Here is a 15,681-nt window from a genome sequence, read left to right as displayed (position 1 = left end):
GGTACAAATAATCACGTTTAGATGTCACTCTCACAAAACAGAATTAAATTTATAATACCTGAAGAATCTCTCAAATATCTTGGGTTCAGCATTCACAGCTTCCATTCACACAAGGCTCTAAATTTTTGCAAAACAAATTAATGCACTGATTGTACAAGCTTAAATTACATTTCCCTCTTCAATTTACATTTCTGAGGTTTCTATTTGTATATTTAAATGTCCTAAATATACCTAGGAATGAAACAGTGAGCATAGTGGAGGCTCCAAGCCAGGCTTCCTGGTGTTTCCAGCAATGGTAGATTTCAAAAAGTTATTGAATGACAAACTTACAAGGCTTCTGTCAAAGGATATCTAAGAGTTGGGTGATATGCCAGACAGGTGACTTGAAAGATGCCTTCTTACTCTCTGAACTTCTGACTCTAATATTAATAATACCTGATTATTTGTACCAAGTAGATTGTTAGGCAGAAATAAATAGCTGGTGCTCTTCAGAGATTAAATAAATACAGGAAAATATTATTTGTGAGAACCTACTAATTTAAAATTTACAGGAAACTTGACTGGAGTTTAAAGTCTGGCTTTGGTCTACTTTCCAGACAAATGAAAAAATGAATAGTGTGAAAATTATCTAAAGAAACTGTACTTCAGCACTTCAGAGATAACCATCTTTTGCTTTACAAACCCATTTGCTTTACGACGTACACAAAAATTATGTGCACATACTGTTTTTACAGTCTCTTTTAAGAAGCTCCTTACGAACAGCTATCTTTTTTTAGTTTACTTTCAGTTATAATGCATATACAAATATTAGTAAATCTTTCTTTTAAAAAAATTCTTTAATTCTGGATTTTTATCAATTCAAACTCACTTTTTCCCTAATTATTCTTAATGGTAAAATATTATTTATATCAGAATAGGCAATATAATACCAATTTACATAAAATAATAGTTTAATGGCTCCCTTACATGGTAGCTAACACTCTAAAATATATGAAAGAAGATTAAATTGTACCACTTGGAGATACAGCAAAGTAATCACTAAGGATATAGACAGAAATTGCCAAATTCACCAAAACTACTTACTTCCATTACATATCTGACTACTTTTATACTAACTCAAATATATTTTCTCACCTGCAGTTTCATTTCTTCTAAGTCTTTAGTTTTCTCTACTAATTCTCCTCTTAGTTCTTCAAGCAGCAGCTGAAGTTTTTCCTGCTGAGTTTGCTTTTCATTAAACAGGTGCTTGAGTTCATTTTGTAACTTTACATATTCATTATGCAACCTGGTTTTTTAAAAAAGAATTCAATTTTGAGTAAATCCTTTCTCTCTAATTGCATTACTTTATGTAAAGTCAATCAACACTACAGAAAAACAAGACCAATATCACACATTACTTCAAACCCACAAATATCTTCTCTTTACAGAGTTTCATTTAATTATTAACACTGTAGTTTTGGAACGCAATTTTACTTTGGTGGGAGATGGAGAACACATTTAGCCATCTGGATACATTTAATCTTACATGTCTTGCTACTTTCAAAATAAGGTGTATAAATTCATAACCCACTTGATATCATACTTAGTTTGGAACAAAATAATTTTAAAGTAAAAATTTTACTATATTAAAAAAGTTTTAAATGTATACACTGCAAAATAACAAAATTATACTATATTCCATAGCAAACATTCAGCCAAGATAATGCCAATAACTTTTTAAAACTAAACCCCACTTCTAGATTTAAGTAATTTACCTTGTGTGTTCAGCCTTCAGAGTCTGATAATTAGCTTTATGATGCTCACATCGTAACCTTTCATCAATTAACATTTTCTGGAACTCCGACTGAGAACCTGTCAATCCGCTGTCTCCACCAGGAGGAAAATTATTGGGAAAAGTGTCCATATCGGTAAATGTGCTGACAACCATGTAAAAATAAGTTTTGGCTTTCTTACTGTTTTAGTTTTCTTTCCAAGAGTATTTCCTGCTCCTTTCTTGCTAAGGCAGAATCTCAGAAGGCCAAATTATACCTGCGCAGAGAAAAAACATAATTTGCGATCAGTAAAAGTAAGCTTCCTTTAATGTTACATATTTTTATCACTTTTATTATTCTCCTTATCTTTTCTTTTATTTTTTGGGGGGGGGGGGGAGGAGTCTGCCCAGGCTAGAGTGCAATGGTGTGATCTCGGCTCACTACAACCTCTGCCTCCCAGGTTCAAGCGATTCTCCTGCCTCAGCTTCCTGAGTAGCTGGGATTACAGGTGCCTGCCACCATGCCCGGCTAACTTTTGTATTTTTAGTAGAGACGGGGTTTCACCATGCTGGCTAGGCTGATCTCCAACTCCTGACCTCAGGCGATCTGCCTGCCTTGGCCTCCCAAAGTGCTGGGATTACAGGTGTGAGCCACCATGCCCAGCCTATCCTTATCATTTTTATTACAAAGCCCAATTCTCAGATTTTAATTGTTCATAAAACAAAATGCAAATATAAAGCCGAATCGCACCTCGAAAAATTTTCTTTATTTCCATGCAGCTTCTGTGACCATAAAAATCACATCTTCAAGTATTAACCTAGCTCCACTAGAAGCACAGACTTCTCCAGTTTAGGTAGTCTTAAATTCACAAACCAGTGTTGTGTTTCCTGAAGCTACTGCAGTAAGCTCCAAGTATAGATCCTGGTACAAAATCCATACTTCCAAATTAGAGGAAAAGCTATTTGGAACCTGGTAACTGGCTGGGGAGAATCAAGGTCTTCAAAAGGTGACTTCCAGCAAGTAACTATGTCTATGATTAATGCTTTGAAGAGTCTTTTATTTGACACAACGCAAGCTGCACCCAGACTGCAGATTCAGATGAGAAATTAGTCAACACATAAATATTGATCAACTCCTATTTGTTATACACTGTTCAGAACAGAAAACTAAATCTACCTATCTCCAAAAGCACTGACTCGGTATTACGAACGTCACTGTTTATTTCATCTAGAAGTAAAAAATGATATTTCAAAGTGTTCTTATAACTAAGAACAAAAATTTTAATTAAAATAGTTGTCTCCTTTCTTTCTCTAGTCCCATAATACATACATACATATACACATATATATACACATACACACACACACATATATACATACATATTTTTTTCCTGATAGAATCTTCCTTAGTCATGGGTTATTAACAAATCACTTCTTATAACAAAAAAAATCTTTGTCCTATGCAAATCAACCATTATTCAGCCTTGCTTGAATTATACCATCTCTGATAAATTAGTGTGATATCTACATATTACTTAAGACAACCTTTAAACTATAATTGCAGTTGTTTTGGTTTATTCTGAAATTATATTTTAACAGAAGGGGAAAAGTCCCTCAAGAACATTATACTCCTTACTCTTAGGTTTAACGTGCACTGGGATTCAATCTTTGTAAATACAGAACGTGCTATCTGTAGCAGCTACCACAAAATTATCCTGCCAAAAGTATACATTTGCCAAGGATTAATGAATTGCATCATAAAATTGGCATTCAATTTTTACTCCACTGTGGGTAAAATGCTATCAAATAGAATCTCATGCTCCAACGAAATCTTTCATGAAAAGAAGAATCAACTGATGTGGCAAACTTCATTGTTGTCTCATATTAAGAAATTGCTACAGCCATCCCAACCTTCAGCAACCACTACTCTAAATAGTTAGCAGCCATCAACAGAAAGGCCAGACCCTCCATCTGCTAACAGAGGATGACTTACTGAAGGCTCAGGTGATCAACAGTAATTTTTAACAACAAAGCACTTTCTAATTAAGGTATCTACATTTTTAAGACATAATTATATTGTAAACTTAACAGACTACAGTATAGTGTAAACATAACTTTTCCATGCACTGAGAAACCAGAAAATTCATGTGACTTGCTTTATTGTAGTAGCAATCCAAATAAGTTAAAATAAGGAAACACTAATTGCTAAATGTAAGGTTAGGTTTACTCTTGGCTTCTTAAAGCTTTATAGGAAGAAAAAATATTTGGGGATTAATAAATACGTTTGGCTCCACATTAAAAATTATTCTACGGAAAAAAATACATTTTTAAAGATTATAAAATGTGTATTTATAAAATGTTGATATGTGACAGCTCAAAATTGCTTACTTCCTAGGTTCTCACTAAAAATTAAGATTACTAAGATTTAACTAAAAATTAAGATTACTAAGAGTTAAAATTCTAGTTAACACATACAATTCTGTATGCAAAGTGTATAAGAAAAAAACAAAATTTGTTTTTGGTGAAAAATTGTTTTAAAAGACATAAAAATGTTTTTATTTAAAAAGTAGTTTGTCTAATTCAGAGGTTATTGAAAGATTATTTCAAAATATGAATTTGGAAAAACATAAAAACAAGGCAGAAAGTAACAAGCGAAAAACAGATACAAAAACTATGACAATGTATTTTTGGTAAGAAAAGAGAATGACAGTAATTTTTTGTATAAAAAAATCTTATGTGGTTGAAATGATAGAAAAAAAGGGAAGTAAATTTTTGTCCTAAGGTAAAATGATTGTTTCAATATAGAAAAGAGAAATATAAGGCAAAACTAAAGGATTAAGCAAGTTGTAGAAGGTCTGGGCAAATTATGAAAGGTTTGTGAGATGAATCTTATGAAAGAAATTTTATTTGTGAACAAATTGGCTAAGATGAAAAGTAAACTATTTATAGGTTTGTCTTAAAATTGACTCCTCATATCAAAAGTACACTGATACAAAACTAAAATTTGATCTTCTCTTTTAAAACAAGATTTTCTTAGAGTACTGACTACTCTCAATGAAAAAATAATAAAAGTACATTTTAAGACAAAAAAACACCACTATTTAAAAATAATAAAAGTAGATTTTAAGGCAAAAAAACCCCCACTATTTAAAATGGAGAGAGAAATTAATAATGATAAAGGTTAAATACACCAGAAAGATGTGATGATTTTAAATTTATATGCACTTACTATGGCCACTAAATATGTAAGGCAGAAGTTGTCAAAACTCTAAGGAGAAATAGACAAATTCACAATGATAAGAGGAGAATTTCACCACTATTCTTGGTAACTAATGGGACAAGATGATTTTAAAAAATAATCAATAAGAACACAGGTAATTTAAACAACACAATTAACCATGCTGACCTAACTCACATATGGAAGACTATACTCCATAACTACAGAATACACACAACTCACAAGTATACACATAACATTTATAAATATCGACCACATGCCAGGTATTTTTTAAAAATTTCAAACATTTTAAAAGACCAAGATCATACAAGACACCTTCTCTGACCACAATGCTATTAAACTAAAACTCAATACAAAAAATAACCAGAAAAGCCACGTGTTTACAAAGTAAGACACACATTTCTAAATAACTTATGAATCAAAGAAAAGGTCAAAATAGAAATTAGAAAATATGTAGTACTAAATGAAAATTGATACCCCATTTCAAAATTTATGGAATAAAGGTTTCTACTTTGAGGAAGATGGAGCAGATACACATTTTCCTTTTAAACTCATTAATACAACTAAGAGTGCTGGATTTAGGCATATGACAAACTTAAGACTGAATAACGGAGACTAGAAGGCTGACCACCTAAGGACCTGAGAATGCAAGGACAAATACAGTGGTGAGTTTAGTTCCCTGGGCTTTCTTTTTCATATATCTCAGACACAAAGCTGAAGAAACTGGCAACCAGGAAACACCAATTAATTCAGACAAATAAGTCTTGAACAAAAAAAGCCTACTCTCTAGCCAAAGGAACAAAAAAGAGGAAGCCTAGCAAGATAATATGTAGACAATTACAATGCACTCTATCCAAACACCACACACACACACACACACAAAACTGCAGTTCCACCTCCATCCACACAAGCAAAGATCAGGTGGAAGCCAAGGTAGGCTATAATAAAATACCCTAGTACTGGGCCAAGATGGTGCACAAGAAGGCTGACTAGAAAACAGAAACTTCCATTGCTTCCTGAAAACATAATAAAGCTCAATGATCCCGCAATGTCAGAGGAGACGACACAGAAAACCTAAACTTTCACCTCCAACAACAGTAACAAAGAGGACCTCCCCCACCCCACTGAAGCGCTGGCACAGAAGGCCTAGTTAGGACAGGCACAACCACCAACCGTAATGAGGTTACCCTCTCCAGGGTATCAGTGAAGATCACATGGAGAGCCAGAACTACAGCTACCTGGCAATAACAAAGACCTCTCCCGCAAGCTCCCTCCCAAAAAAACTAAAGTGTCAACAGAGGCCAATTTAGAAACCTCGACTTGCTAGGCACTATGGCTTGTGACTGTAAATCCCAGCCACTCAGAAGGTGAGGTGGAAGGATTGCTTGAGACCAGGAGTTCGAGACCAGCCTGGGCAACAGTGAGACTCTGTCTCAAAAAAAAAAAAAAAAAAGTCATTAGCTGGGCATGGTGGCATGTGCCTATATGCCCAGGTACTTGGGAAGCTAAGGTAAGAGGATTGCTTAAGCCCAGTTCAAGGCTGCAGTGAGCTATGATTATGCCACCACACTCTAGCCCAGGCAACAAAGCAAGACTCCCACCTCTTAAAAAAAAAAACACAAACAAAAAAAACCCTTGTACTTCCACCCCCACCTGGCAAAAACAAGGTAGTACACCCTCTTTCCTCTACCAGAAAAGTGTCAGAAAAAGCCAGCTAAAACAAAAGGTTTAGATAGAATCCATGGTATTATAATATCCCAAATGTCCAAGTTTCAATAGAGAATCACTGGTCGGCCAGGCACGGTGGCTTAGGCCTGTAATCCAAGCACTTTGGGAGGCTGAGGCAGGTGGATCACCTGAGGTCAGGAGTTCAAGACCAGCCTGGCCAACATGGCAAAACCCCATCTCTACTAAAAATACAAAAATTACCTGGGTGTGGTGTTGCATGCCTATAATCTCAGCTACTCAGGAGGCTGAGGCAGGAGAAACGCTTGAACCCAGGAGGCAGAGGTTGCAGTGCGCTGTGATCACACCACAGCACTCTCGCCTGGGTGACAGAGGGAGACTCCATCTCAAAAATAAATAAATACATACATACATAAATATAAGAAAAGAAATCCACTGATCATATCAAGAATGAAGATTTCAAACTGAATGAAAAAAGGTAACAAGCCAACACTATGATGACAGAGATGTTATGGTTATCTGACAAAGACTTTAAAGCACTGATGATAAAAATGCTTAAACAAACAATGACAAACAAGCTTGAAATAAACGAAAAGAGGGTCACAGCAAAGAAATACAAGCCTCAGAAAAGAAGGTAAAAAGAACAACCAAGTGGAAATTTTAAAACTGAAAAATACAGGCTAAGCCTGGTGGCTCAAGCCTGTAATTCCAGCACTTTGGGAGGCTGAGGCAGGTGGGTCACTTGAGGCCAGGAGTTCGAGATCAGCCTGGCCAACATAGTGAAACCCCGTCTCTACTAAAAATACAAAAATTAGCCAGGCGGTGTCGCATGCGCCTGTAGTCCAGCTACTCAGGAGGCTGAGGCAGGAGAACTGCTTGAATCTGGGAGGCAGAGGCTGCAGTGAGGCAAGATTGTGCCACTGCACTCCAGCCTGGGTGACAGACTGAGACTCTGTCTTTTAAAAAAAAAAAAAATTCAATGACCAAAATAAAAATATTGTATGAGCTCATCAGCAGAAATAGAAAGGAAAAGAATTAATACACTGGGAATACAGAATTACAGAAATTACTCAGCCTGAACAACAGACAGAAAATAGACACACAAAATAAACAAGCAGCTCAGGGACTGTCAGAACTAAAATAAAATACCTACCATTCCTGTTCTTGGAGTATGATTCCATTTATATGAAATATCCAGAACAGACAAATACACAGAAGGTAGACTGATGCTTGCCAGGGGCTAAGGGAATGGGGAAATGAGAACTGACTGCTTTATGGGTACAAGGTTTTCTTTGATGCGGTAAAATGTTTTGGAACTAGACGGTGGTTGTTGTTACACAATGTTGTGAATGTAATAAATGCCACTAAATTATGTACTTTAAAATAGTTAATGTTATGCTACACTAATTTCACCTCAATAAAAAAAGAGAAAAATAAACCTAGCAAACTAGAAACTTCAAAGTGCATCAGTCTCATGAAAGGTGTATATAAAAAGAGTATGTTAAAACACCATACCTGATTTTAAAATCTTAAAACATCTTTTTCTGAGAATGTGATCAAAACAAGAAAGTCCACTATTGCCACTTTCATTCAACAGTGTATTGAAGAACTGGAACAAAACAAAGGAATAGAAGGTATAAAAACTAAAAAAAAAAAAAAAAAAAAAAAATTCTTTATATACAGATGTTCTGATTGTGTATGTAGAAAATCTAAAAAAAAATCACAGAAAAATAATTAGAAAAAGCAAGTTAGCAAGATTGGTAGATAGAGCAATATACAAAAATTAATTGCATTCTATACGCCAGCAACAAAATATTTTTATTTTTTCAATAATGATATTCTTTAACAAAGTATTTTTAAAGACATTCTTAATAACATTAAAAAATACCAAAAGCCTAGGTAAAAAGATGTGCAAACTATTTACTATAGGAAAACTGTGGCTAGCTACTGAAACTAAAAAAGACCTAATAGAGATATGGATCAGGTATATGGATTAGAAAACATTCTAAAGAGACAAATTCTCCCCAATCTACAGATAATACAATATCAATATCCAAATGAGTGTGTCTCTATGTGTGAGAAACTTAACATGCTGATTCAAAAATTTATGTGGAAATACAAAAGATTTCCACTGTTGTTGGCCTACCAACAACAGTGGAAATGATTTTAAAGAAAAAAAAAATGGGAGGACTTTACTATATATCAATACTTAGTATAAATATACAGTAATTAAGATGGTATGGTATGCCATTGGCTTAATTATAGACAAAGAGACCAATAAAACAGGATACAGCCCATAAACTGATCCACCCATATAAGATAATTTAGAACTAAGGTAGTTTTGCTGAACTGGAAGAAGAGAGTCTTCAATAAACGCCACTGGGACAACTAGATCACCTTGTAGAAAAAAACAAACTTGGGCCTTTCTTTATATTACACACTAAAATTAATTCCATTTGGACTGAAATGTGAAAAGCAGAAGCAAAAAGTTGCCACAATATAGCAAAAAATATTCAGTAACTCAAGGCAGGAAAAATAGTATGTCTAAACTCTAAAAGGTGATTCCCAGATAAATAATGAGACCAAGCACCTTTCTTTGTTTACTGGCCATTTAGATATCTTCTTTTATAAAATATCCATTTGCATCTTTTGCCCAATTTTTTCTGTTGAATTGTCTTTTTAATTACTAATTTGTAAAAATTATTCATATTTGAATCTCAATGAGAAAACCAAAAAGACGGTAAGTCTGGAGAGGAGAGGATGCAAAGTTGTAGTGTAAACTGGCATATTCACTTTGGAAAAAAACTAGCATTATCTACTAAGGTTAAAAAAATACATATACTATGACTCAGTAGTTCCTCTCCTTGGCATATATCCACTTGAAATGTGGTAAATACAGGTACAAAAAAGATTTATATGATACTGTCCATAGCAGTATTATTCCTAACAACTGAAACGTAGAAACAAATCCAATGACCATCAATAGCTGAAGAAACAAACAGTGGTATAATGGAACTAGTACTATACTGCAATAAAAATAAGCTATAGATCAAGCTTGTCCAACCTGTAGCCCATAGGCCACATACAGCCTATGATGGCTTTGAATGCAGCCCGACACAAATTCATAAACTTTCTTAAAACCTTATGAGAGATTTTTTTGCATTTTTTTTGTTTTTGTCGATCATCAGCTTTCATTACTGTTAGTGTATTTTATGTGTGGCCCAAGATAATTCTTCTTCCAGTGTGGCCCAGGGAAGCCGAAAGACTGGACACCCCTGCTACAGATACTCTATACATAGGGCGGATATTACAGACATACTGTCAAGAAGCCAAACACAAAAGAATATACACTAAATTATTACAAATATATAACTTATTACAAATATATAAAGTTTAAAAATTTAAAAAAGCACTATAGTATATAGGGGATACATGCTTAGGGATAAGCATGTATAAAGAAAGGAATTAATTATCATTAAAGTCAAGAAAATATTACTTGATGAGGCTAGTAATGTTCTACTTCTTGAGTTCTGCAGATACATGGAGGTTTGCTTTGTAACTTGCTTTGTAAATCACTCAGCTATACGTTGTTGTGTACTTTTCTATATGTATATTATAATTTATAATTTTTTTTGAGACATTTTGTAATCCATACTGGAATGCAATGGCACGATCACAGCTTACTGCACTGTCAATCTCCCAGGCTCAAGTCACCTCAGCCTTCCAAGTAGCTGGGACTACAGGTACATGCCATTAAGCCTGGCTTTTTACAATTTTTTTTATTTTAATTTTTATTTTTATTTTGTAGAGACAAGGTCCTGCTTTGTTGCCCAGGCTGGGCTTGAACTCCCACACTCAAGCCATCCTCCAACCTTGGTCTGCTAAAATGCTGGGATTACAGGAATGAGCCACTGCAACCAACCTTATAATTCACAATTTTTTAAAAAGGGACTTAGAAGGGAGAGTGACTCAAAAATTGGGATCAGCATCATGTCAAGGACCGTAGTCCTTTTCATCGTTCTTCCAACAAATCCTGTTGGCTTAATTCTCCTCATGGTTGTGAGGCTACCACATGGATATGTAATATTCATTTTTTAAAAATTTCTTCTACTAGTTCTTTTATCCATGTGCTTGTTTACAGTCCTTTAAGTAAAATTTACATATAATGAAATGCACAAATATTATCTCCATGCATCACTTAACAAGGATACGCTCTGATAAACTCATTAAGTGATTTCATTGTTGTGTGAACATCAAAGAATATACGGTACTTACACAAACCTAGATGGTATGGCCTATTATACACCTAAGTTATATGGTATAGCCTATTGCTTGTAGGTTACAAACCTGTACAACATGTTACTCTACTAAATATTGGAGGCAACTGTAGAAAACGAAGTAGAGGTTCCTCTTCAAAAGGACTTTCCTTCCAGTCTAATTGAGAATAAATAGTAGCCTCTCTTAGAAGCAAAATTTATTCAAATATTCTTAAATATCTGCTAGTCGTAATAAAGAAAGCAATATATTTTGTATTCTTAGCCCTCACCTTTTAGCGTAGATATATGCCCTGGCATGCCTATACAGGCCCAAGCAAGCATTAGTTCGTAGCCTGTTCCTCTTCCTTAATTGGAGGTGTTTTGGCCTTTCTCAGCATTCCACAAGTTACTTCCTCCTTTCCTTTGTTCTCTACCTTTGCCTCTTTTGGGAAGTTCTAAGTTGCTAGCCAATCAGGACAAGTACAGAATGTGAGGTCCCGTTCCAGCCAATGGAAATTGGACACAGCCATAGGGTGGACGCGTTAGATTATAAATGACCCTGTCTCCTCTGTTCATGTGTGCTCTCGTGGCACGACTGCTAGCAAGCGGCACCCTTTCCACAGAAAGTAAATTAGCCGAGAGATCCTTTGTCTTAGTTTTGATTTCCATAACACTGAATACCCATTTCCAACAGCAATTGTAACACAAATCACTGGGCAATAGAAATTTTTTAGCTCCATTATAATCTTATGGTACCACTGTTGTGTATGTGGTTATATGTAGCACATGAATGTACACAATTTCATGAGTTCACAAAAGAACTCAAGAAAGTCTCAATTTCATCAAGATTTAACAGTCCCATCACTCCAGAAAGTTCCTTCATATGCCTTCCCAATCACCCCACCCACAAGAGGCAACTACTTTTGTGGTTATTCTCACCATAGTTCCAGAACATATTAAAGTGAAATCATACAGTATGTACTCTCATGTATTTGCCTTGTTTCACCCAAATGGCTGTGAGATTCACCTATGTTTTTGTGTATCTCAGTACTTTGTTCCTTTTTAAGGCTGAGTAGCATTTCATCATTTAAACATACCACATATTGTTTATCCATTCTCCTGCTGATGTGCATTTGGTTGTTTCTGCTTACAATGAACACAGCTGCTATGAATATTCTTGTACAAGACTTTCCGTGGACACATTTTCAGATTGGGAGTGAGTGGTGGTAAACATTTAAGAATGGAATTGCTGGGTCATGGAGCAGGTTTATATTTAACTTTGTGTAAGAAACTGCCAAATCTTTTTCCAACGTGGTTGTACCATTTTCTATTCCAACCAAAAACATATGAGAATTTTGTTTTGTTTTGTTTTGTTTTCTGAGATGGAGTTTCGCTCTTGTTGCCGAGGCTGGAGTGCAATGGTATGATCTCAGCTCACCACAGCCTCCGTCTCCTGGGTTCAAGTGATTCTCCTGCCTCCGCCTCCCAAGCAGCTGGGATTACAGGCATGTGCCAGCACACCCGGCTGATTTTGTATTTTTAGTAGAGATGGGGTTTCTCCATGTTGGTCAGGCTGGTCTTGAATTCCTGACATCAAGTGACCCGCCCATCTCAGCCTCCCAAAGTGCTGGGATTACAGGTGTGAGGCACCATGCCCGGCCAACATATTGAGAATTCTGTTTGCTCCACATTTTTCCCAATACCTTGTAGCTGCACCAGATCAATCTGGTTCAACTTTTATGTAACAAATTGTGAGTTATTTTTCAGTTGCCATGGACCCTCAGCTCACATAACCTGAGCATGCCAAGATGAGCCAAGACTGCAATCTCAGGAGGAACCTAAGTGCTTGGACCAAGGAATGGGGACTGAATTAAGAAGCAGACACTGCACAGCAGGATCCAGGATCCAATCAGATCAAGCTCTGGCATCATCCCATGGTGGGATCCTGTCAGATCATGCCTCCAGCACCACCTCATTGCAAGATCCAATCAGATCACGCCTTGTTATCCTACACTTATAAAACCTGACTCGGGCCCCTGCTTTGGGAACTATCCCCACGTTCTCCTTACTTGTTGCAAGTAATAAAATCCTCATGCTAAATCCTCCTTGGTTGTGAGCACCAAGTTGATGATACCCGCCAAGCAGCCAAATCCACATGTTGTGTGGGTTAATAACGTGGTGTTGTGAGTCCTTTTAATTGTAGCCATTCTAGGAGGTATAAAGTGGTATCGCCTTGTGATTTTAATTTACATTTTCCTGAAGCACTTTTTCATGTATTTAAAGGCTGTTCACAGATCTTCTTAATCTTTGAAAAGATTTTTGCTTTAAGAACCATCACAGCAAAGAATATTTACTTCGTAGCCAGCAAAATGGGAGATTTTAATAGCTAATGTGTATATTAAAATGAAAACAGACCAGTGTGGTGGCTCACACCTGTAATCCCAGCACTTTGGGAGGCCGAGGCAGGTGGATCACAAGGTCAGGACATTGAGACCATCCTGGCTAACATGGTGAAACCCTGTCTCTACTAAAAATACAAAAAAAAAAAAAAAAATTAGCCAGGCCTGGTGGCAGTCGCCTGTAGCCCCGGCTACTCGGGAGGCTCAGGCAGGAGAATGGCGTGAACCCGGGAAGTGGAACTTGCGGTGAAACAAGATCACACCACTGCACTCCAGCCTGGGCAACAGAGCAAGACTTCATCTCAAAAAAAAAAAAGAAGAAAACAAATCTAAAATTTGTCTCATTGCACTAATTACCATTAGCTTCCTGAGCATATACTGCTGTTTTCTACCTCCATGACTTTGTAAATGCTAATTTCCTTGCTCAGAAGGCTTTTTCCATCTCCTTGTACTCTGATCTAGTGAATTCCTATTCAGCCTTCAAAACCCAGCTCAGGAATGCATTACTTCCTCCATGAAGTAAAGATCCTACCAAACATATATAGCTCATTATTCTGTGTTTTATCTTGCATTTTAGTATACATAACACATGGAATGTAACTTTGTCCATGACAAGAAACATGTCTTACTCATGTTCATAACCCCGGCACCTAAACAACCACAGGCACATATTAAGAGCTCAAAAATAGCAAATGAACAAATAATGTGCTCAATTTACTTTTCTTCTCAAATTCAGAAACAGTCTTCCAAACAATAGTGGGCTGAATGCTAGCCCCTCGAAATATGTCATTTCCTAATCTTTGGATGCTATGAATATTACCTTACATAGTTTTTAAAAAGGGGTGGGGGTGATTAAATTATGGATCTTAAGAGGAGGGGCTTATGCTGGATTATGTAAGGGGGCCCAAAACAATCACATGTAACCTAAGAGAGAAGGAGAGGGAGTTTTGAGACGGAAGAGACAATGTGATCACGGAGACAGAGACTGGAAAGATATAGCCATAAGCCAAGCAAAACCTACAGCCACAAAAAGCTGGAAAAGGCAAAGAAAGGATTCTGCCCCAGAGACCAGAGGGAACGTGGCTTGGCCAACAACTTGATTTCTGACTTCTAATCTCTAAAACTTTGAAAGAATAATTTTGTTGTGTTTTGAGATACCTATTATATGGTCATTTGTAACAGCAGCCACAAGTAACTAATACAATGGCTTTCTCTTGTATTAATATTTACTTATAATAAAATTTATCAAACTCAAAATTTCTAACACAATTTTAAATTCCTACCATGGTTAGACTTCTCTGATTTCGATCAGTCAACACACAGCTATCAATTACTTGCAAGACACTTACACATGCATTAGATGCCTGAAATACACAATAAAACGTCTCCTACTGTACAGAGTTTACTAAATACAAAAATTCATATTGAAAATTTTTTAAAGTAAAGTACAAAGTTCAAACAGAAATAAGGGAAAAAAAAGTGAAACATTATCTCAATCAGCCTGTTAATCAGTGAGTACTTGCTGGGCTAGTCTCAGTGAAAGGCAGTTTTTAAAAGACTAGTACAACCTTTTTCCAAATTCTTCATCTTCTCTTTGCAACCATTACAAATACATAATCACATCCATGTGTCCTTCCTGCCACTTCTTTTGACTGGTCTCAGCTTTACAGACCTCCATATGACATTTTATTTTGCATAGGCACTGTATTTTTTAAGCAGTGAGTAGTACAATGTCTGCCCCAAAGTATGGTAATTCAAAATATTCAAAAAGCACAGCTGCTGATACTCATGGAAAGCTTCCAAAACACATTCCATTAAAAGCACATGCTATGCCTTTGAACATTTCAAAACAATGCTTTAAATACTACATGCCCTCAAAGTGAATGATGTTTTTTAAAAACAACATTAAAAGTCTAGGGAGGACCTATACCAGGCATTTACTTTACTTACAAACAAAACATTCGAAATGAATTTCTTCAAAATCCAGAGATAATCCTGCACTAGTCACCCAAACAGCCTTTGGATAGCCATCCAGGATGTCTTGCGTACAAAAAAAATGTCACAACTTGACACCCTGCCAGAACCTGAAGTGCAGCTGGGAGCAGACCCTTCAAAGCCCTGGTAAGATGCCAGGCTCTGTAATTGTGATTTAGAAAGAAACAAGGGAGAGCAAGGAAAGAGAAAAGGAAGAAGATATGTATTCGAGTGGTTAGCAATCAACCACCAAGCACTCTAAATTAAAATGTTACTCTATTTTTACGATTGTGCTGTCTGCCTCTGCACAGCTTAATTCACACAAAAGAATTCTAGAAAGCAGGACATAGTAATGAGTCAACCTCAAATGCTTAGTGT

The 15,681-nt window shown here is 36.1% G+C and overlaps 1 protein-coding gene across 2 annotated transcripts in view; it reads right to left on the bottom strand.

Moving 5' to 3' along the window:
* The window catches only part of CEP83 (centrosomal protein 83kDa), a 105,664-nt gene extending 103,636 nt beyond the window's left edge, over window positions 1–2,028 (bottom strand). For both annotated transcript variants that reach the window (XM_011993160.1, XM_011993159.1), the window contains exons 1-2: window positions 1,755–2,028; window positions 1,135–1,285 (exon numbers count right to left, since the gene is read on the bottom strand). In XM_011993160.1, the coding sequence (XP_011848550.1) occupies window positions 1,135–1,285; window positions 1,755–1,927 (324 nt within the window). In that variant the 5' untranslated portion in view covers window positions 1,928–2,028. The remainder of the gene's footprint in view (window positions 1–1,134; window positions 1,286–1,754) is intronic.
* Window positions 2,029–15,681: the final 13,653 nt, after the last annotated feature.

The sequence above is a fragment of the Mandrillus leucophaeus genome, unplaced genomic scaffold, assembly GCF_000951045.1.
Source record: "Mandrillus leucophaeus isolate KB7577 unplaced genomic scaffold, Mleu.le_1.0 Scaffold427, whole genome shotgun sequence".
NCBI classification, from domain to species: domain Eukaryota; kingdom Metazoa; phylum Chordata; class Mammalia; order Primates; family Cercopithecidae; genus Mandrillus; species Mandrillus leucophaeus.
The sequence above is the reverse complement of the archived record's forward strand: the minus strand, read 5'-3'. Positions and strand labels throughout refer to the sequence as shown.